The sequence below is a fragment of the Callospermophilus lateralis genome, chromosome 2, assembly GCF_048772815.1.
Source record: "Callospermophilus lateralis isolate mCalLat2 chromosome 2, mCalLat2.hap1, whole genome shotgun sequence".
NCBI classification, from domain to species: domain Eukaryota; kingdom Metazoa; phylum Chordata; class Mammalia; order Rodentia; family Sciuridae; genus Callospermophilus; species Callospermophilus lateralis.
The window spans coordinates 124,957,143-124,981,470 of NC_135306.1; the positions used below are offsets into that span (position 1 = coordinate 124,957,143).

General features: G+C 34.7%; 1 protein-coding gene across 3 annotated transcripts in view; it reads left to right on the top strand.

Moving 5' to 3' along the window:
* The window catches only part of Trpc6 (transient receptor potential cation channel subfamily C member 6), a 109,234-nt gene that overhangs the window by 69,600 nt on the left and 15,306 nt on the right, over positions 1-24,328 (top strand). For all 3 annotated transcript variants that reach the window (XM_076843844.2, XM_076843846.2, XM_076843845.2), the window contains 5 exons: positions 8,692-8,874; positions 10,888-11,052; positions 15,087-15,303; positions 20,729-20,962; positions 23,307-23,571. In XM_076843844.2, the coding sequence (XP_076699959.2) occupies positions 8,692-8,874; positions 10,888-11,052; positions 15,087-15,303; positions 20,729-20,962; positions 23,307-23,571 (1,064 nt within the window). The remainder of the gene's footprint in view (positions 1-8,691; positions 8,875-10,887; positions 11,053-15,086; positions 15,304-20,728; positions 20,963-23,306; positions 23,572-24,328) is intronic.

The window sequence follows — 24,328 nt, forward strand, 5'->3', positions numbered from 1 at the left end:
CTAGCTATCTGGCACCTAAGAGTGCGGGACAAGCGAATGATCTTTTCCCTCCTTTGGAAAAGTACAATTTTTTGTACTTTTCATTAAACTCCTAGGACTCAGTGATTCAAAGAACTGCAGATTCAAATTAATGCAGTTTATTTGAAAACTGATGAATGTAAATTACTTTTAAAATTTATATTTAGTTTTTATGTGATTCTACTTCTTAGGTTCCAACATCTCTATATCTTTGTTTATATACTTCTCAGCCACTGAAGACAGTTATATCCTTTACTGGTTCATTCATTCACTTGCCTACATCTTTTCAACCTCTATTTTACATGAGGATGGAGATGTGAAACACACATAGACAATTCAGTCAGCAATCCTGCCCTCAATTAATTTACAATCTAATGGGAGAGAAAAGATCTTTGTGGAGTCACTATAATATTGTACGTGACCCCGTGGAGTGAAGGGCAGGCTAGGCTCAAAAGTGGGAAGAATCAAACCAGAATGTGAACTCCCTGCGGTCCCTAAATGCCTTGCAGAATGTGGAGGTCTCCACAGGATTATGAGTATTAGGAGATCTGCTCGCTCTATCACTGACTCATCACACTTTTTTCCTGCTCTTTCTAGTGTGATGTATGTATGCGGAGGCATTTTTTCTCCACTCCACCTTGCTCTGTTAGTTTCACTGTCTTTTAGCAGTTGTTTAGAGGTCTTACACTCTACTTCAGTGAGTGTTAAGGCAGAAGAAGAGATAATTCTGAAAATGTAAATCTTTTTAGTTGTTATTCCTAATGTCTTTAAAAGTCATTTTCAAAAATTAAGTTAGTTTACTGTTTAAAGAGGGCAGTAGTTTTTAGAGTATTTTAAAAAGTATTCCTAGTACTTGGCAAGCACCAGTTTTTTCAACTTAGGAACCCGACTTAAGGGTTCTTATAGTACACAAAGAAGGAAACAAGTTCGTCTGTCTGTCCCTCCCTCCTTCCCCCCTTCCTTCCCTCCCTCCCTCCCTCCCTTCCTTCCTTCCTCCCTTCCTTCCTTCCTTCTTTCCTTCCTTCCTCTCTTTAAATAAAGTAGCCTTTTACAAATGCAAATCAAAAACCAGTATGTTTCTTTCTTGCCAGCCATCAAGCATTAAAACAAATATTTTATTCTTTAACACATTTGGGGGAGAGGTTAAAACAGTCTCAAATGGGCGTGAGCTCCCATTGTTTTGTGTCAACTCTTAGAGAAGCCCACATTCTCTTACTACCCATGGCTCCTGTCACAGGGCTGACAAGACTACAGAAATTAATGTCTCTGAGGTGAGCTTTCCTGTGAGGTCTGCAGCTTTTATTCTTCAAAAACAATGTTTTTCTTATTTTGAAACAATATACAATCATGTTAGAAAACAATATTATAAAAATAAAGAAAGTTTGAAAAATCATTCCTAATTTTGTTACCAAGAAACAAACATGGATACATTGCCAATATGTTGCTCATATCTTCTAGTCAGGTCCTGTTTTCAGGTCCCCCCTTTCCCCAGCCCACGCCGCCCCCGCCCAGCTTAAACAGTCTAGCTTCTTGGAGTTTCAGGAAATAAGGCAGCTCAGTTTGCACAAGTTGGACCAACTCAGGCCTGGTCTACCTCACAGGGACCTGAGAGATTGTTTAGCAGGAAATTCTCCCACTTGTGTCTTCAGATTCTTTGGCTCCCTTTCTACCTGAAAGGCATTTGAAACATTCTGTGCTTATTTGCACATTTAAAAAACTGATATCTCATTTTTTTTTGTAAATTTAAATATTTTTAAAAAATGATTTCTGCCTAGTGTACACATTACCATTCAAATACAGAACTCAACTTGCTCTCTTAGATGTATGCAGCGGACTCTAAATGCTATGATTTGGTGCTGATCATTGGCTGTTTTAAAAATATGTGACAATTTTTAATCTTCAGAGTAGTCACATCTTCCTTTTTCTCCTTGAATTTTCATTTCTAATCCAATTTCCTCTCCAAAGTGATTTCTAATGTAATATTTTCTTACTGTAAAATCTCTTAACAATCACATACACACACTTATGTATATATATGTATATGTAAAGCATATACATGAAAGTATGTAACATATGTGTATATGATATTTTAGAATTTGTTTATTTTTCCTGTGATGATAAGCCTCTAGGTATTAACAATTTTTGAAGAGAATTACCATCACATATTTTATTAATGCATTTGATCAAAACTACATAAATTGAGCCCAGTTGTTCAAAATAGCAAATATATGTAAATTTTGAAAAATTTCACCTCTATAGTATACAGTTCTTCTTGGGAATACATTTTTAGTGGTATTAATCATGTTCACACTTTTGCTATGTGTTTAGTGAAAGAAAAATGTGTATACAATATAGCTTAAAACTACTACATATTATAGCCAGCATGTTAGTCTTTGTTAATAGGATATAGAAATTATTAAAGATTTTATCAGGTAAAATTAGGAGGGAATTGATTATAGTTGGAATGAATATTTTATATGACTTGAGAACTACTTACTGCTTTATGCACACTAGATCTGAAAGAAATCACATATATGTCTTACACATGGATTTTAATAAGTATCCTTTGAAATTTTTGAGTTCTAATAACTATTTTAAGTCAGGTTAAATTCGCTAACCTTCTCTGCCTTGCCCATGTTGAGATAATTTTCTTTGTAGCTGAGGATATGTTCAAAAGATGAGTATTAAGATGAGTATTAACCTTAAAAGAATCACTTCCTTTTTAATACATGAAAAAGAATTTTTTTTTTTTTTTTAGTACAATAATCTCCCTGTATCTGCAGGGAGAAGACCTTCAGTGGATGCCTGAAACCATGGAGGGTACCAAACCCTACATATATTATGGTTTTATTTTCCTATCCAGACCTGTACAAATAAAATGCCTTTTTGTCTCAATAAACATTCATTGTACTTTCTGCTGTTTGAGGTGTGAAAACAAAACTAGCACAAATTCGCTTTTCCCTCTTCACATTTTACAGATAGAAGATTCATTCATACCATGGGTCTTAGCAAACTCAGCATGTAATCTTTTTTTTTTTTTTCCTCAAGTCAAGAATTTCTACTTTTTACTTAAAAGAAGCACTTAAGGGCTTCTCTTTTGGCAAATATGCATTGCTACACTCTTAAGCTTTAGGATCATTATTAAGTAAAATAATAGCTTCTCAAAACAAGCACTGTGATACCACAATAGAAAATTAGATAATAAGATGGATGCTAAGTGACTAATGGGAGGTAGCATATACAACATAGATGCATTTGTCCAAGGGATAGTTGATGTCCCAGGAGGGACAAAGTGGAAGAGATTTCATTATGCTACTTAGAAAGGCATACAATTTAAAACTTATGAAATGCTTCTCTCTGGAATTTTCCACTAACATGAACAGGGGTAACTGAAACTATAGAAAGTGAAACTATGGACAAAGGGGAGTATTATATGCAATAGTCCTTATTGATGCTCTGCTCTTATTGGACTTTCACTCAAGAGGATGCATTCTTTGACAATTTTATAGAATGAGGAAGTGAACTACATTAAAAATGATCTCTAGTTCTGTCACAATATGTATGAACTGAAAGCATTATAACATGAGCCAACGTGTTGTATTTATATCACTGTTTCATCCTCAACAAAAATACGTATTAATGCAGGACTTCCTGTACTTTTATAGGCCCTTGGAAAGTCTCTGTGTTTCTGCTTGAAGACGACTAATCTATTTTATGATGGTCAGAGAATAAGAACTTTCACAACTACTTTCTAAGCTCCAATGTATAGCTTCTCTAAGTTCCCACCATGTTTTCTACTTCCATAATAATCCATAGTCCATTAACAACAGAGATTAGGGGAGTCGCTTCAGAATATCTCAGGCAATTTTAGACTTGTGCCTACAATATTCTAAACCAAACAAGTTTCTTTATTACTTGTAACACCAAGCCTATAGCTGGCTCCAAGCAGAGGTGTTTTTTTAGTCAGCTTTTTCGCTTCTGGGACTAAAAGATCTGACCAGAACAATTTTAGGGGAGGAAAAGTTTATTTGGAGGCTCCACAGTTTAAGTGATCTTAGTCCATAGAAGGCCGACTCTATTCCTCAGGGCTTAAGATGAGGCTGAACATCATGTAAAAGGGAAGCAGCTCACATGATGATTAGAAAGCAGAGAGAGAAGTCTCCACTTGCCAGATACAAATGTATACCCAAAGCTTCGTTCCCCCAATTCCCACCTCCTCCAGCCACATCCTACCATTTCAGTTAACAATTAATCCTTACCAGGGGATTAATTCACTGATTGGGTTAAGACTCTCACAACCCAATCATTTCTCCTCTGAAGCTTCTTGCATCATCTCACATGAGAGCTTTTAGGGGACACCTCACATTCAAACCATAACAAGAGGGGACACCAGACCACAAAAAGAAATCTAACAGATGGAGCAAGAACAAGAAGAAAACCAGTAGGCCTTAGAGAGTTGTAAGCTTTTAAAAGGAGAATGAATAGTCAAAAGACTTTTTACCTTGTAGTTGTATATTTCAAATGAGCTAGAAGGTTTTGAGTGTTCTTACCAAATAGAAATGATAAATGTTTGAGGTGATGGATATGCTAATTATCCTGATTTGATCATTGAACAATATATAAATGTATTAAAACATCATATTTGCTCCATACAGACATATGATTATTACATATCAATTACAAATAAACTAAAAATTTTAGAAAGAATAAGTTTTTTACTCATCTAAATTCAATATTTTATTGAATCTTAATCAATAGCTTTAGGCTTTAGTAGCATGAAAACTTGGGCAAATTAAGCTTAAAATGGAGTTAGACCTAACTTCAGCTGTACACACAGACTTTATAAAAAATAGAATCCTCAAATTGGCTGTTTTTGATATTAAAGGAGAGGCAATATTCCTGATGTATATTCTTGATTCAAGTCTAAGATCTTAGCAGGAATGAAAAGCTTAAAGGGATACAGATCAATACCAGGGTCAGTCTTATCAACAAATCTATTTCCCTAGATTTCTGATTTCCTTTTAGTATCTCACTCTGTACCTATGATGGTCTCTAAGCCCTTTTCAGAATGTGCTTACATTGTAGTTTGTAGCAATACACAATGTTTCCTTTTATGTTTCCTAAAATAATTTATTTTATATAGCAAGATGGTCCTTATCACTGTCATTCTGGATAGATAGCTTTTCTGGAGCTTTTCCAGCTCCTTTATGTCTTCCTAAAAGTCTGTGTGCTGACATGCACATGGCCCTCCAGATGCCTCTGCTGCAGACTTTAAGAAAGAGGGATGGTGCTGTATCTGTATTCGTGCTGTATCTGTTTCTAAGTCATTGCTATGTTCTGGTGTATAATGTTAAAAAAGTATCAAGTATTGTTTGAGAGAAATATCCTGCAATAGACTGGCTTAGAAAAGTAGTTTTTGTTAGCAGGAAGGCAATATGATTGTTATCAGAACTTCCAGACATGTGAAGTAGTCTGCATGGCAGAATCACATGCAGGACTGAGACTGACCAAAGAGAAGGAGGAAATATACCATTATTGAGCCTGATGAATTATTCTAAGTGATTTACACTCTGAATTTTTGATACAGTAACATTTAAGTCCTCCATAATTGGGGGAAAGACCAGAAGTGAAGTAACTTTTCCAACGTCCAGATAGGTTTTACCCAGCCACATTCTTCTTTTTGTATCAGTCAAAAATATTTATTGATCACCTATTCTATGCCTCCCAGTGTGCTAGGCTGTGCAGTTTCAATGACAAGTAAGATAGAATCCTTGTCTTTAAAAATATTTGAGTCCGTTGAAAGAAAGCAGATATGTAAGCAAGTAAACATAGTTAAATGATTGTGTGTGTGAGAGAGCAAGTGTGTGTTCTAGAAGTTTGCTCATTGAGTTTCCTTCACAGCTTAAAATAGATGGGGTAGAGAAATTCTCATTTTGGCAGAAATTTAGGTTATGACAAGTCAGTTTTCAGGGAGGGAAGTTAGTATGGCAATAAGCTATATGAGGGTCCACAGTTCCCTCAACTTTATAGCTTTAATAGGACCTGAAAATTCTATGCTTAGGTAAGAATAAAAACTGGTTATCCAACCATATGTTGAGTTAAACAAGTAGCCACTACGAATGCTAATAATCAACAGAAAAGTCAATAGAATCCAAATAGCTAGCAAAATGTCTTCCTTTACTTGTTTTATAATTACACCCCATTTCTTTTTACCTTTCCTGTGGAATAGTGTCTGATTAACTTTTATGTCTTAACTTTTAACTTTTATTTAAAACCCCACATAGGTCCTCCATAATGCTTGCTAATCATCACCACATCGACTGAGATGGAGCTCAGTGATCATTGTACCATTTAGTGACAATTATCCCAAGAAGTAGGAGAGTTCCAGAGTGACATTTGGTTCCCCAAGCATGGCTGGCCATTCATCACCATCTCAATAATAATATTCTCTTCTTACCTCACATTTCACGTACAGATTTTTATTTTACAAAACTTCCATCTTTGCAAGACTGTACTATCTATCACAGTTCCAATGCTCGGAGCATGTGTGGATCATTGTTTAATTTCAGTGCAGATCACACCCAGGAATCCCAACATGCCTTTACATTTGTTAGTAAAGGTTTATAATAACTGATTGAGGACAGCTGGATATTGTTTATGTAATAAAGAAAATAATAATAATTACTGCTGATCACATTTTGTTATAGCTCTATGAATGTTATGAATACACAGAGATGGCCTATTTCTAGATTCTGCCTTGGATGACATGAAATAAAATAGTTATACTTCATTGAATGATTGATAAATCTTCAGTACCCATATGAAGTACTTTGTGTGTGTGATCACTTTAACACATCTTTAATCTCACTTTCAGTTTTCTGACCTGTAAAATGAGTGTAAAAATAGCACTCTCAGAGTGGTTTGAACTTATTTAAGGTCACATGGCTAATAACTCAAAGAGCTTGGATTTGATTACAGGTCTTTGTAGCTCTAAAAGCCCAAGATCCTAACCACTATGAATAGTAGACGGGCAACATCTGCACTTCCACATCTCAACATTTATACCCTGGCCCTAATCAATTATGTTGTGAAAGGGGCAAAGCTATTTCCTCATAACCCTGTTTTCATAAATATCCGACCAGACACCCGTTTAGAAGTAGTGTGGGCCATACTTGGTCAAGAGATAGTTTGCTTTCGCGGTTTGCTTTTATAGAATCTCTTTGGACTTAACAAAGTGTAGTCTATTAAGAAGTTACTGTTTTGAAGTTCACATGGCATATTTCAGTGAGGAACCTACGTAGGTGTTTGACACAGACCTACTGTGAAACTGTGCCCCAGATAGACTCCCCCAAATACTGACTTATTGACAGACATCCACTTACACACACATTTCTCCAGAATATTCCTCTTGATCCTTCCAAAGAATGTTTTTCAACTTACAACACATAATAGTTTTAGGATGGGGAGAAAACTAACTTTGAATCTACAAAGTTGAGTTTAAGAGCAAACTTTCCCACTGAAACTGTGACTTCAGGGAACCTTAAATTTTTCATCTGTGAGATGGGAATAGCATTTGCCACACTTGCTTCACACCCCAAATTTATTTCAAAAATCAATGTAAGAAAGCATTCTATGAAGAAAAGATGAAATGGCACTATTTTTAAAGGCAGGGACTTGGTGTCAAACAGATTTAGCTTTTAAACCAAATTTTAACATTTACTGGATGCATGATATTGGGCACATTATTAACCCTTAACAAGATTATTTTTTTTAAGAGAGAGAGAGAGAGAGAGAGAGAGAGAGAGAGAGAATTTTTTAATATTTATTTCTTAGTTCTCGGCGGACACAACATTTTTGTTTGTATGTGGTGCTGAGGATTGAACCCAGGCCGCATGCATGCCCAGGCCAGCGCAATACCGCTTGAGCCACATCCCCAGCCCCTTAGCAAGATTATTGTGAAGATTAAATGGATAATAATGATTCCCCTGCAACACAACAAGCTCTAGCTAATAGGTTTTCTTGATTAAAATTTACATATGTGTGACCTTATTAAGAAAATAAAGAGAAAGGAAATATTAGAAAGATCTGAATGAAGATGTGAATAAATGTTGTATAGAAAGATGACTTGAGTTTATGGTAATTTGGGCTTGACTTTCACTCTCTAAATGACTGCAGAATATTAGGCCACATGGTAAAAGCTACAGAACAATAACAAAACAGTGAAAGCATTTTCAATAAGTTTTCTTTTCTCTAAGGAGAATCACTCAATTTGTAGGGTTTATATCTATACCTCCTCTTTTGATCCCGTTTGGCATATAAAGTTGCTTGATAACAACAATTGGTTAAAAAGATAACTGATATGTGCTTGCTTCTCCTGGAACCTTTCCAGATGTTCAGTCTCTCAAGTTTACCAGCATTTCACAAAATCTATCAAAGATCCATCAAATGTGCATTATGAACCTAGATGAAATTATGACCATGAAGCATGCAATGTATGCAAAGCACGACAATGATGCTGTGGAAAGTATGTTAAAAAAAAAAAAAAAAAAACTAAAGATGAATTTTTCTCTTGAAATGTACCATCCCTTAAGACTCTGATAACTTCTGCTGTGTAACAGAGTAAAATCTGCTACTTCTATATTATTGTTTTTTATTTTGCTTTGTTTTTCTTAGAATGACTACAAAAAACTGTCAATGCAATGCAAAGATTTTGTGGTTGGACTCCTTGATCTATGCAGAAACACTGAAGAAGTTGAAGCCATTCTGAATGGGGATGTTGAAACACGGCACCTTGGTGATCACAGCCGTCCCAATCTGAGCCGTTTAAAACTTGCCATTAAATATGAAGTAAAAAAAGTAAGGTCAGGCATGAAGCCCATTTTCATTATTTCAGTTCCTACCACTGCTAAATGAGGACGAAGGCTTGGCATTGTTAAACTGAGCTGGGTTTTTCTAATTTACAGTTTCACTAGGCAGATTCTCTAATGAATCATACACATGTGAGGCACTCAATCAGCACCACATGTCAGTTTTTTTTTAATTTAGACTTATTTATGCAGAACATAACAGTGATTGCCATTTTCTTGATTTAAGTGATGATATAAAAATAGCCTTGTGTATACAAATTATAAAGTGATTGTTGCATGGTAGGGATCTCATTAGAGTATTTCAAACTCAACTACATTTTTCCATTTGTTGATCTTTTTCAATTCAGAGCCAATACCTTCAATTCCTTCTTTAGAGCATTTGAATCCCCTCCAGCTGTATCTCTATCTGAAGGATGTTTTCAGTTTTTGTCTTCATGCAGTGGTGCCTACCCCTTTCCTAGGATATGTAAGATCTTTTTGTCCCCCACCCCCACTATCAGAGATTGAACCCTGGGGTGCTTAACCTCTGAGCAACATTCCCAGCCTTTTAAATATATTTTGTATTTAGAGACAGGGCCTTGCTAAGTTGCTGAGGCTGGTTTTGAACTTGAGATCCTACTGCCTTAGCCTCCTGAGCTGTTGCGATTTTAGGCACTGAGCCTGGCTAGGATGTATAAGATCTTTACAAATAATTTTTAAAAATAGGTTTGTAATAAAAGTAATCCCTGTTTCTTGCAAGTATTCAAATAGTACAGACATGGCTTACCTTATTCTGTCCAACACTTAATGGAGAGTGACTAACCGTTGTCACATTTTTTTCTCCACAAATTTATATCTTAGATATCTTCATGTATCAGTCAATAAACATCCACTTCTTCTCTTCAAAGCCTCCATTGTTGTATCAGTTTAATCAGTTTAGTGTTTAAGGATGTTTATTCTTTAGATAGTAATTTATTACAATCTTGACTTTTTTGTACAGTGCACACATTTATGTAGCTTGTTTACTTGCATGAGTCATATCTGTAGACAAAATTCCTGATGTAGAATTGATATGTCAAATTTTCATTTTTAAAATTTAAAACATTTGTTAAGTTTTCCTTCAAAGCAGGTGCACTAGTTTACATCCACCCACAGTGTATAAGAGGATTTACCTCTTCCACTCACAGTGGATGTTACCAAACTTTACCATTAGGAGTACATAAACAATTTATCTAGTTTTAATTTATCTTCAAAGTTAACCATCCTTAAGACTCATTTGTAGTTCTTTTATATAATATTTTAATATTCTTTACTAAGTTCTATTTTGGGCTATTGTTTTTATATACTGAATAAGTTTACTCTCTGTTTTATATAAAAACTCAAATAATTGAGAAAAATATTTGTAAAAAATAAACATTTGAGAATAAAAAATTCTGTAAAAAGTGATATTTAAAGTTTTTTTAGTTGAATTTCTGTCCTAAGAATAAAAAGAGCTATCAGTGGAATGGAGCAGGCAGCCCAGAAACAGACTGACATATAAAGGGGAAAAGCAGAAAATAGATTCAGCATTTTAGGTTAGTGCAGGAAATGTGGTCTAATTTTTAAAAAGTCTACACATTTAGGCAAGTGTAATCTTAACCTCACTTTTAATAGAAAGAAACACACACACACACACACACACACACACACTATGCATACACACAAATCACAAAAACCCTTGTGGAAAATATTGATAAATCTTCTCATAATATTACATTTCAAAATAAATTTTATATGCTTTGAAAGAAAGCCCATTAGTCACAAAAGAAAAGCTTGATAAATTGGAATCTCCAAATTTATACCATATGTAATAGAGCCTCTTACCATCTTGATGTCTGTTAATTAGATGTTTCATGTTTGTTCTTTAATTCCAACAATATTTTTCATGGGAAAGAACAAAGCTAAATATTAGAACATGTGAGTATAATTTATGCTGAACCGTTCTTTAATCAAGCTGTTAAATGTTTTCTCACTGCCCTGCTAGTTTGTAGCTCATCCAAATTGCCAACAGCAGCTTCTCTCCATATGGTATGAAAACCTTTCTGGTCTAAGGCAGCAGACGATGGCAGTCAAGTTCCTCGTGGTCCTCGCTGTTGCCATTGGACTACCCTTCCTGGCTCTCATTTACTGGTGTGCTCCTTGCAGCAAGGTAGGTCTGTGAAGCCTGCAGCTCTGTTATCTGCCAGAAGTATGTGATAGGAGGGAAACATTCTTTTTCCAAAATGAAAATTTCATGGAGGTATAGTAGTGTTTAAATAATCTGTTTTTCTTCTTATCACAAAATAATGCACTTTTTGCTAGGGAAACATAGAAGTAAAAGTAGAAGAAGAAAAAATTCACCTCTAATATTACTACTATTAATGTGTGAAAGAAAACCTTAGTTACTACATTAATTTATTGCCTTTCAGTCCTTTCCCCAGGCACATCTATGCATATACTTTTATATATTTTAATGAAATCATCATAAAAATTATTGATTTCTACTCTTTGTTTTTCCTCTAGCAATGTTTGAGATGGGAGTTCTGTTTTGTGTTTATTTTAGCTGATAGGACCAGACAGTCGTAAATGACAATCATGTAAATCCTCATGTGAACTTATTTCAGTTAAGAATATTTATATTAGGGACAAAGTACACTAGAAACCAACAACAAAGATAGCCTATTTTCTTAGCAAAATCTATTTGACCAGGCTTTGGTGAAAACAAGTTCCAGTGGACTTTGTATGACAAGAAAGCTGAGGAATAGCTACCCACTTGTCTCTTAACTGTCTAGAAATTTGTGTCCTGAATTGCTAACAATCCTATTCCTCGTGTTTTTGAAGACTTCTTTTTAGATCTGATTAAATTTATATGTGAGGCAATTTGAAATAATTCTAAAGCTGCCTGTGTTCTGGAGCATGTACATATGTGCTATGTGAAAGCATCAGCTGATCTCCCATTCTTCCATCTTGCCATTCTTAAACATGTACCCGGCTCATCTTCAGACACATATAACACATGGGTACAAACATATACACCACCGTGCTCAACATACCACCTTCTTAGTTACATCGCTAATATTTTAGCCATTTAGGGAGCTCTCAAAATGATTCATTCTAGAAAGCTGATGCAAAGCAGTTCACACAATGGGGAATTCATAGTTATTTCTAGTGACCATGGTAGGAACTTCTGGGAACTAGACATTTTCTTATGACAGTAAAATCCATCATCATAGTTTTTCCACCTTAAAATATATATAATCAAAAATCACTCTCTAGAAACATAAATGAGGAATATAAAATATAAAATGAAAATAGTGAGATTTATTAGAATAGCATTTATTGTGATTTTTCTCCTAGAAAGTTAGATTGTTCCCTCTTTTCATAGGAAGACAAATTTCACTTTGCAAAATAATAAAAAAAATCTAAATGGTCCTTAATTGAACATAAGTTGCATCTATGTATATATTTTGTTCTACTTCAACTCATAATTTCTGTCTTTGAAGATTTAAGCTGAATTATCTGTTATCACTGTGATCAGTTAAAATATTCCTTTCTAAAGTTAATAATTATCCTTTCCTATAACCATAAAATTCAAAAGCACAATGCCTTTTAGAGCATCTGGTGCTTTGAAACAGGCTATTTAAAACAGTTCTTTGATTTACACATTTCTTGAATTTTGATTGAATCCTAATTAACCTGATTTCCTTCACTATTTCTTCTTCTCTGGCAATGTTTTTTTTTTCTGGCATTTGTTTTCCATCCTCATTTATGAGCAATAAGGCAAATAATCACATTAAGTGAACATTTCAAAGGATTTTTTTTTCTGTTTTACTTTTTTTTGGTCTTTTGAAACATCATGATAAAATCTATTTTGTAATTTTTTCCCGTTAGCAATGAGCATAAACATTATTTGCAGGTCACAGGATTTACTTTTTACTAGAGAGGGGAAATAGCTTCCTTTGAATGGATGCTTTTAAGGTATATTTAAAATATTTTAGAATTTCCAATATGTCCATGAGAATTGATTCTGATCTAGTTGTTGTAAGCCTCTGTCTCTTCATAGAAGCCCTGTTTCTGTTTATAGTTGTTTTTCTGTCCTCAGAGGGCTTTTTTCTTTCTCTTTCAGAAATTATTTGTCCTTACTTATTCACATTCTTCTATAGCCCAAATATTAGTTGCCACATGCTCATGACAATAATAATAGGTTATACTGTGACTTCAAATAATCTTGGTTTAAGCTAGCCTTAACCCTTTTTATTTCTGTGGGTTGGATAATTAGGCATTTGGTCATAAACAGATACCTAAAAAGAGTATGATATATAACATTTAAAGTCAGGCATTTCTTTATATTTACCCTTAAATATTTTCCAGGTACATCTGTTGTTCAACTTATTCCACAAACTCTCTCATTTTTAGTTTTTTTTTATATAAGGAAATCTGTTTATATTCCAGAAGACATAGATGGCAATTTTATTAAAATGGATAATTTACTTATGTTCCTAAAGCCCACTGACCAGTGACAACATTTTCCTTACTTTAAAATGAAATGCAACTCTCAACTGTTTGTAACAAAAAATGAGGGATAGGAGAAAACTCACCACTTGGGTTTCCTGACAACCCACTTTTTGTTTGCTTTTGTTTGTCTGTTTGCTTTTTTATTTTATTTTATTTTATTTTTTAAGAAGAAGCAACAATGCCTGGTTTGATTGTTCACTCTCCCTTCAGAGTAAAAAGAAGGAATCATATTATATAAGGGTGAATAGCCCAGTGGAGAAGGAAGATAAGCCAGTCAGGGTGCAGAGAGGTCAGGTGCTCCACTTGGTTAACCGTACATTGACTTCAGAGATGTCCAGGAAAGCCAAGCTAAGCTTCCAGAGTTATCAGAATTATGGGCATTCTAATGTGGGTAGTTTTATTTTCAGCCTATCTTATGTCCCCAACCTCATTTTGTCATCTTTCATTTCTTTCCTATTTATTTGGTTCTATTTTAATTTATGTTATCTTGTATTTTTGGTGTCCTTGAAGCTTGTGTCTTTTTCTTGCCAAAACAAGGCAAGTAATACATCATCTATCCATGAATTTCACTACTAGCAGATATTGCCCCCAGTTCCATTTTGTCCAAAACAACCTAATACATTTTCAATTTGAAAAAATTGGTTTAAAATGTATAAGTGCTTTTTCCATGAGGAGATGCTGAATCTGGCAATACATTTTTGTTTGCTTGACTCCGTGATTAAAATAAATCACATATACAACATAGAATTAAAATTGTATATATGGCATACCGTGGAGAAAGAAAGACACATTGATGTTTATTATTATGGGCTCTCCCTTAAGGAAGACAAGCAAACAAACAGATTACACACACATACTGAATTTTGTTCCCCATTGACAGATGCCCAGACCCCTGAAACATAATCTAGATCCTCTGTCTCCATAGGCTAAGATCTATGCATTTCAGAAAAATAAATGCTATACTCTAGGGACACTATAGTTTTTACCATCTCCATATTTCTTACAAAGAATCTGATTTTTATATAATTTAGGAAATGTGCTCATTGTCACTCAGTTGATGAGAGAATGAAGCTGGAATCTCACCTGAAATGTTGGACTTTAAATCCAGTATCCTTCCAGAACATTGTTCCAATATATTATGGGAACTGTTCTCCCACCCTGTCCTCAGTTGGGAGTTTCTCTTCTTGGTACTCATGACTTTTAACCCACTTATACTTTCACCAGGATAGCAACTTCAGCTGCCTCAATGGCATGGACATCAATGAAGTAGACGTGAAGGCAACAACAGGGATTTATACACTGCAACGAAGACTCAGTTCAATACTTTCATTGTTTCCTCAATACTTAAAGCCTACTATATTAATTTACTTTCTATGAATAGCCCTGATATATGTTCTGTGTTTTTTCACCAATATCATATAGTATCTTAAGAACTTAAATATTCTTGATGTAAAATTTGGTTTATTCAACTATTAATTAAATACATCGGCACATATAAGTGAAGAATGTGATCAAAATGTTATAATGGCATGGAAATATTATTATAACACCAATTATATAAATATAAATAATTATTTTAGGAGGACTTTGAATTATGCAGAAGTTTTTTTTTCTTATGTGTGTATGTATGTGTACGTATTTTGCAAAATGTACAAAGTTAAGATTTTCTTTTGGTGTGTGTTATGACAGATAGGAAAGATAATGCGTGGACCATTCATGAAGTTTGTAGCACATGCAGCCTCCTTCACCATATTTCTGGGACTTTTAGTCATGAATGCAGCTGACAGATTTGAAGGCACCAAACTTCTTCCTAATGAAACCAGCACAGATAATGCAAAACAGCTGTTCAGGATGAAAACATCCTGCTTCTCATGGATGGAGATGCTCATTATATCCTGGGTAATAGGTAAAGGCTGATTTTCTTTCATCATTTCTTTTTGCAGGCTTAGCAGTTGGACTGAATGACACTGATTCTTTCACACATCAATTATACAAATATATGCAGCATGACACAATGCATCATACATCATGATTTCCTTTGTGTTCTTAAAGCACAGTTGCCTTGGGTTCATTATTGATGTCCTAGTCTCCTCATATGCCATGTGCTTTTTGCATTTTTAAAACAAAACAAAACAAGAACAAAAAAAAAATCAAAGCAAAAAAACAGGAAGAGAACATCATGATATTAAACAAACCCCACTAGTGATGAAGAACTATCATTTATATTTTTGGAGAGCTGGGATTTCAAACTTGAATATAACCACATGATTTTATGTTGAGATTTAGTAGAAACTGAAGCTAATAGCCCTTTGCTTTTATTAAATATTTATCATATGTGCCAGGAATTTTTCAAAGCACTTTACATACATCAAATCACATAATCTCTCTGTGCCTCAGTCTTCTGGCATGTAATATATAATAACATCCATCTTTTGGACTTATGTGAGGATTAAATAGCTTGCTTTAGATCTCTCAAATGACAAATAAAGAGAAAGAATTCAGTCTTATTCACTATATGGTTTTTCCTTAGAATCCAATATATCCATGTCTTGACATTAAATGTAATACAAATGAGACAAACATTTCAAATGTGTGTTTATTAATAAAGAAATTCAATAGCTATTAAGTGTCTTTGTGAGGGAATAAGGACACTAAGGTGAATGAGAAGCAGTTTTTGCACTTGAGAAAGGTAAGTCTAGGAGACAAGTCAATAAATCAATCAGTAATTAAGCTCAACGTGACAAATGCCATACTTTGGGAACTGTTAAGATCTTATGAATATATACAAATTGTGCATCTAAATCTGAGTGAGGTGAAGTGTGGAAGGGGCATGGAAGTTTTACCTGGATAGTAGCTTCAATTTGAGACTTCAAGGAAAAGGAAATGTTAGCTGGACAGAGTGTGTGAGAGATAGGGATACTGCAAGGCTTGGGAACATTAGATGCAGAGTTGTGAGACTCCAGGTTCTGGTGTTTGTGGATGTGGGTAAGAGGAGATAAGGGTGATGAAATGGACAGAGGAAATTTTCAGTGGTTGGTGATGTGACCAGATCACATTTCAGAAAGGTCTCAGTGGTTCTGGAGTAGAAGGTGGCTTCAACGAGTGGTAGGTCCAGAGGCTGAGACCCAGTTGTGTGATCTCTGTGAGAAGGATGAGGGCCAGAACTCAGGGGATGGTGGAAAGGACCTGAGAGCTGCTTAAAAGATAAACTGCAAGGAACTTGATGATTCTTACACATTGAAAGGGAGATCTGTGGATTCACAGATCAGTAGGTGAGTGGTGACTGAAATTCTGTGAGAGGAAAAATATAGAAGGAAGTCCATGCTTGGGACTAGGAGAATGAAAAGTTGATAAATACGTTTAGGCTTTGAAATGCCCATGGAATTTCCAGGTGGAAATGTCCACGGGCTTTGAAATGCCCATGGAATTTCCAGGTGGAAATGTCCACTAGATAATAGAAAGTATGATTCTAGTAAAAGTTGATGGATAAAATTCCAGCCATCCTCAATTTCCAGGTGGCACGTAAGGCTCTGAGTGTGCATAAAGTTACCTAGGGTGGTATTATATAGGTGTCAAAAGAAGAGAGCACAGGGAATCTGCCTACTAGACTTTTAATAGTCCATAGCTTCCTTCCCACCCAGACCTCCCTTTCCCATCTCACCTCCCTTCTGTTACCTGGAGAAAAATCTATGATCACTTTTCTTTTACTTCTGGGCCAGAACATGTTTTTTTTTTTTTTTTTTTTTTTTTGGCTTCTTCACATTAGAGCCAAGTGGGATGATCAATTGAAATATGAGGAAGAACTGTGAAAATTATTAAATAATCATTTCAAATGCATGTGATTTAATTCAACATACATTAGAGAGCTATTTATTCAAACCTTTGAATCTCTTCATTTTCTGGATACATTTGAAGGAAAAAGATTAAGTAGTAGCTTGACATATAAATTGTATCACTAAAGTAATTATAAAGTTCAAATAAAGAAGAGTTCTTTAATTTTCACTATTTCTTTTAAAATTTTTTATTATGGTTTCTTTGTTGACTCATAAGTTATTTTTTTAATATTTATTTTATGTGATGCTGAGGATGGAACCTAGTGCCTGGCACATGAGAGGTGAATGCTCTACTGCTGAGCCACAGCCCCAGCCCCTTCACTATTTCTTTTCTAATTTAATTGATGAAACTAAAACAAATTGCATTTCACCTCTAATATCTGACTTAAGAATAAATAGCCTTTGGATATTAGACTAATAACCTATGGGCTATAGTTTATTTTAAATGTATTAGAATATGTACAATACATAATACAGTGCTTGGTGCATAGAAAATAATCAATAAATTTCAGATAATTCGATTTTTCACTAAGAGTCTGTTACTTCTATGTAGAGCTAGCATTTCATACTGAATACCTATTAGGCAAGATTCTTTTAGTTCAAGATGAAACTTTGAAAAAACTAAGTTTTATACAAGAGCATTAGAGAAGATGAATGTTCATTTCTTTCTTTATCATGATAAAGTAACTTTATCATGATAAAGTAACCCTCCTCATAGTAACTTTTTTATTATAAACTTCAGAAGTTTTTTTCTTTTTCATTTAGAAATGTAAACCAAGACTATTAAATTAACCTTTACTTTTGTGAATAAAAGCATTTTTCTTGGAATTCTTGTCCTATTCACCTTTGTATTTCATTTCAGAGACTATCTCACTATGTTTATTTAAAGGGAAAACAATGAACAACACAAAACAGATAGCTATGTATTTATAGCATGTTAGACTCCTGGTTCAATTATTGACTCTGGTAATTATTTCCCTTTAAATTGTTGTAGAACCTTCTGGAAATATTAATAAGAAGTGGCCGATCTAGTTTAGATCCTGGATGTATTACATTCGCTTGAGGGAACAGATTAACATTATTGATCACAGAATTCAAACTTATCTAATTTTTAGTTGAGGAAAAAAAGCTGAAGGATAGAGCTAACGTTTCAGGATGTCTTGACAAGTCAGAATGGCAAGCTTAAACCAATGAGACTAGGGGTGGTGGTAAGGGGTTGAGTGAGATCCAGGAAACCTGAGGAGTATTTATTTGGAGGGCCCTATTTAGAGAAAAAGAAGACAAAACAGCCCTGGACAAAGCATAGGCAAGTAGGGTATCTCAAAGCTGAAGCTTCATTAGCTTTACCTTAAACCTGTTCCTGCTGGAGAAGAACAGATTTAATGAGCACACAAGTGGGTTGTTTGTAAAAATTTTAGAGGCAGAGGGAGCTGATTCATTCTCTACTGCTCTGGAGGGCAGAAATAGAACCAACAGATCCGCTTTGAAGGGCTATTCCTGAAAATTTGACAGTGGGATGAGCAGCCTTTAGAAGGAGCAAGCATCTGTCTCCAGATGCATTTGAGAAGAGAGGAGAAATAAGACACTCTCGCTTCAGGCAAAATAGTTCAGGGTTTTTGTTTTAGTGTGTAAGCTTCAGGAAGGCATCATTTGTACCAAGAATTCTATTCTGAGAGAGAGAGAAAAGAGAGAGAGAGAGAGAGAGAAAATAGAGAAAGGGAAGATTTGAAAACTGCTGGACTGTATGTATTCAGATGTCGCTTCAGTCTGTAGTCCCTATGCTTGTTGCTCTGAATGATCCTCATCTCCTGTTGAGGCTATCAGGATTTTTCATTTCTGTTTTGAGACAGAGAGGAGAGATGGGGGGAGGGGGAGGGAAAAATGCACTCATGAAGTATTTCCTATTACAAATTTGACCCACTAGAGTACATGTGAATTCAATTCTTATCCCTTTTTAACTTGAAAGAGCTGAAAAGCATTAGTGAAGTTGTCTTAAGTTCACATCTTCTGTGCTACACTGAATGCTGGTTTTGAGAAAAGCATATGACAGGCTCTTGGAGGGCAGAGGCCATGACATTTTCTTCATCTCAACAGGGCTCCATGGCCATTTATTTGGCAGGTTCAGTGACAGACATTTAGGACAAATGTGAGAATTTGGGGCAGGTGGTTGCTGAGGGTAAGCAGAGAAGACTAATTTCAACCATAGACTTTGAAAGTCCTTCTGGTGGAAGGAGGTTTTGATTAGTTGTTGGTATTTGGATTATATTTCCTCAGATGGCTAGAGGGTCAGACAGATGTCAGAGAGCAGAGTATCTTAAAGTACCTTACTTTTAATCAGGTAACAATCTCCAAATTAAGAAACAGAATATGCACTAATTGCTGTAACTTCTTCTCATCTTTCACTATGCTTGTTTTAAATGTGAACTCACAGTATACATAATATTTTAAACTTTAAAGTTTAACTTTATAGCATAACGATTTTTCAGATGTGTGTTAGGTCCTCCAAGAAACAGGCACAGTGATTAAATGTACAATAGTTGGATTGGGAAAAAATGGGAATTTTATTAAGGAACACTTTTTGTGAGAGAAAAATGAGGATCTTGCTGGGAAGGTTGCAAGGACTTTCAAATTTGGATGCAAGTCTAACTCTAAGGGTTTTAGAGAGGGAAGGAAATCATCTTAAGTTGGGGGCATCCTAGCTCTCAATGCAGACTAAAGCAAGTTTGGCAAGAAATCCTGAGCCAAAGTGAACCATTAGAAGAGACACATGGATCCTAAGAAGGGGCACCCTCAGTCATTGGCCAGGACAGCCATGGGAGGCAAAGCCTTGGTTAAAAGATGTAATGATTTTCAGAAGGTAGTACCTGAGGTCCGTGGACAATAAAATTCCTGTACTTGGAAGTCAGTAAAGCACATTCTCATGGCCCCATCTCCCCATGAAAATTAATAAGGTATCATATAAAATCCCTGTTTGATTGCCTATCTGTGGAAGTCCCTTTAGTTTTTCTACTTTAAGTGTGTAAGAGTGTTTGTGTGTTTTGGGTATTATAATGAACATCTTCTGAACATTTTTCTATGTGTACAAATAATAGATTGATAGAATGCTTTTTGTTTTAGGCATCTTGATGAAGTTTGTCAGATTGCATTCAGGTGATACACTGATATTGCTGGACTGTGAGATTAGTGGGGATGTGAGAATTATGGCTGTGCAGGAAAGTTGGGGCCAAATTTGGAAGGATTTTGAAAAGGAAATCTCTCTTAATCATGAGAATCATCTTCTTGTATCACTTGGATCAAATGGCTAACAACCAATATCTATTGATGATGGTTCCCTCATCTCAGATTATTTTTCTCTTGTCAGTAAACATAGTTTGCATTTGAATTGTCTATATACAATGGAATACTATCAGGCTGAGAACTTTCAATTTTATTTTGTTTCATGGAAGAGCTAAGGCTAGAATGAAATTGACTTGATATTTTAACCTCTTTTTGATGCAGGCATGATATGGGCTGAATGTAAAGAAATTTGGACTCAAGGCCCCAAAGAATACTTATTTGAGTTGTGGAATATGCTTGATTTTGGTATGTTAGCAATCTTTGCAGCATCATTCATTGCAAGATTCATGGCATTTTGGCATGCTTCCAAAGCTCAGAGCATCATTGATGCAAATGATACTTTGAAGGATTTGACAAAAGTTACATTGGGAGACAATGTGAAATACTACAATTTGGGTGAGTTTTCATTATGCAGTCTACATAAATTCATAAAAATTCAGAATTTTCTTATACAAGAGATGTCACTAGTAGTTGGTAACTGCCCAATTCTCCTAAAATTATTATTTAGTTTTAAACATCTGTATTTGAAGAATGAGCATCTGTAAATGAAAAGTCCTACTTTGTGCTTTTTCCTTTGATTTATCTACTGGGTAGAAATCTCTCTTAATCATGAGAATCATCTTCTTGTATCACTTGGATCAAATGGCTAACAATCAATTTCCATTGATGTCTACCTCATCTCTTAGATTATTTTTCTTTTGTCAGTAAACATAGTTTGCATTTGAATTATCTATATACAATGGAATACTTTCTAGCTTATAAAAGAAGGAAAGCCTGTCATTTATGACAACATGGATGAACCTGGAAGACATTATGCTGAGTGAAATAAGACAGGCACAGAAAGACTGCAAGAGCTCACTTATGTGTGGAATCTAAAAAAAAGTCTGACTCATAGTAGAGTCATGGTGGTTTCCAGGAATGGGGAGAAGATGACCAACCGTATAAAGTTGCAGTTAGGAGGAATAAGTTCTGATGTTCTGTTGTACAGCGTGATGACTATAGTTAATAATAATGTACCATATACTGGAAAATTGCTAAGAGAGTAGATTTTAAGTGTTCTCAATACACATGAAAAAAAAAAGTACGTGAAGCAATGGGTATGTTAATTAGCTTGATTTAATCATTATGAAACATACATATATGTCAAAACATTATATCATGCCCCATATATATATATATATATATATATATATATATATATATATATATGTAAGTTTTAAAAATCCACAAGTGAGTGCTACTTCCATTTAAAGACAGGTAACCTATTTGAAAGCAAAGAAATATTTGAGTTCTTTCAATACTCCCAGTATAATAAGTAATACCACTATTTCCCAACCAGGCTTTGAACTAAAAAACAATGTGGAGGCCTATAGTAAGCTCAAATACTAATGAAATTTAGGGTAGATGACAAAGATCTATTAGTCAATGGGATGGATAATATTGAATCCTAGAATTAGGAAGACTTATTCTCCCAGTTTCCAAACAGCAATGGACTAGAGTAGTCCTTCCCACCAGGAGCGGGTGGCAGCAAGCACCTAATCATGGGAGATACCTCTGTGGAGGACACAGGAGAATTCCTAAGAGGGTAGTGCTGAGCCATGTACATACACCCAATTAGTCACTCATCCCAGTTTAGCAATCAGATAAGTCCCCTATCTTCCCAGGAGACAAGTGACTAAGGGGTGGAAATAGTTTCAGTTATTTGCGTAAGAAAAACTCCTCTTTGTTAGAAATTGGAGTTGGGAAAAATATAATCCCTTTGAATACTTATTTCAAACCCTCTGAAAACAGGCTAACACTTAATTGGCACCTCCGTGGGTTTGATGGCTATATCATATAAGGTCTCCTCTTTGCATTATAAATTTTTAGTGTTTATTATAATCTTTAAATACTTTAAAATTATGAGTAATTTTTAGAAGATTTCTATCTATAGATAATGCTACTATTCAAAGCACTATAAAAAGGAAACTACATTTATTAGTTTTTTGTTATCTTTTCCTAATTCTACTATTCAGAAAATAAATGAATACAAATTTATATTTTCTCTGGCAGTGTTTTGCTTTTTCCTCCATAATGCTTTTCTGGATTGGGTTTTTGATGACTTGATATAATAATGCCAGAAAAATTGACAAATGAATTTTTGAAACATTTTTGTGGTAAAATAGACTTGTTTGAATAACTGATAAAAATTATTTCTAGTAAATTTAAATAACTGCAAGTATTCCACAGGAACCAAATTACATTATAGTGTAATTAGTTTAAGACTAAAAAATAGGAGCTACAATTTATTAAGTGCCCAGATACTTTCTAAACACTGAATATATGTAAACTTACTGAATTTTCATAACAGATAAGAGAAATGGGAGTGACATTATCTCATTTTTAGATAGGGGAAATAAACAAAGAGAAAAGTAATTTGAATAAGTTCTTTCAGTTGTGATTATCAATATAATATTGATAGTTGATCAATCAATGTACAGGAATTCTCAGTTACTGAGTCTATAGGTTCAACACTTAAACATTATGCTATACCCTTTGGGAAATTGCTAGCAAACCAGAAGTCATCATCTTCTCAATGAATTCAGAAGCTCGAATACAGCTGACACTAAAGAAACCCTTTAAGATCAGAGACTTCATTTGTGAGCTATATTTTTAATGTAATTATATATGATTTTTTTCTCAGAAAAGAAGTTATCTACATAAGAAACTTACCATCACTCTTGTCTTTGATTTTTCCTAGCCAGGATAAAGTGGGACCCTTCTGATCCTCAAATTATTTCTGAAGGTCTTTATGCAATTGCTGTAGTTTTAAGTTTCTCCAGAATAGCATATATTTTACCTGCAAATGAAAGCTTTGGACCTCTGCAGATATCACTTGGTAGAACAGTAAAGGATATCTTCAAGTTTATGGTCATATTCATCATGGTGTTCGTGGCCTTTATGATTGGAATGTTCAACCTCTACTCCTACTACATTGGGGCAAAACAAAATGAAGCCTTCACAACGTACGTTGTCTCAGCTGTCTCGATGATGGAAATTGCCGATTGAATAAGCATTCATTTAGCATTGTTCATATAATTCCATGCTTGGGTAAAGACTTCCTCTCTTGTTCTTTAGCAAAATGTGAGATCTTAAAATCAGATCTAAAACATAGGAAACTAAAATAACAATAGCTAACTTTTTTAGAGCCAGTTATTGTAGTAAATACCTTTAAGAATAACTTAATTATCCACATTCCACAGAAGAAGGAAATTGAAATTCACAAAAGTTAAATAATTTGCCAAATATTCCATAGCTTCTAGTATGTGGGAAAGCCAGTATGTAGCCTCTTTTCAATGACTAGCATCTATTGCCCTAAAATGCTCTCCTATTTACTAGGGATCCTGGTAAATATGATTAACAGCTGCATTCCTAATTCAATTTCTCAGAATTTATCATTGGAAAAGTTCAAGTTATCAGTGATAACAGAGTTTTGACTAAAGTTCACCATGGGCACATGTGTTTTTTATAAAATGTGTTTGGAATAGATTACTCAAATGTTAGATCTTCAGTCTTATAATGAGAAAAATGAACTGAAGCAGAACCTACAGTTTTCCATATTCTTCTAAAGTTCATTTTTTTCAGGGAAATGAAACCACCTGGGTTAAGCAGATGGGTTTAGCTCTGATAAGTCATTATGCCTAAAGCATTGGAATTTCTACCTAAGGCATGTCAGTGATTTGGGTAACACTGACTGTGTATACACTGTTATTTTTTTCCTTA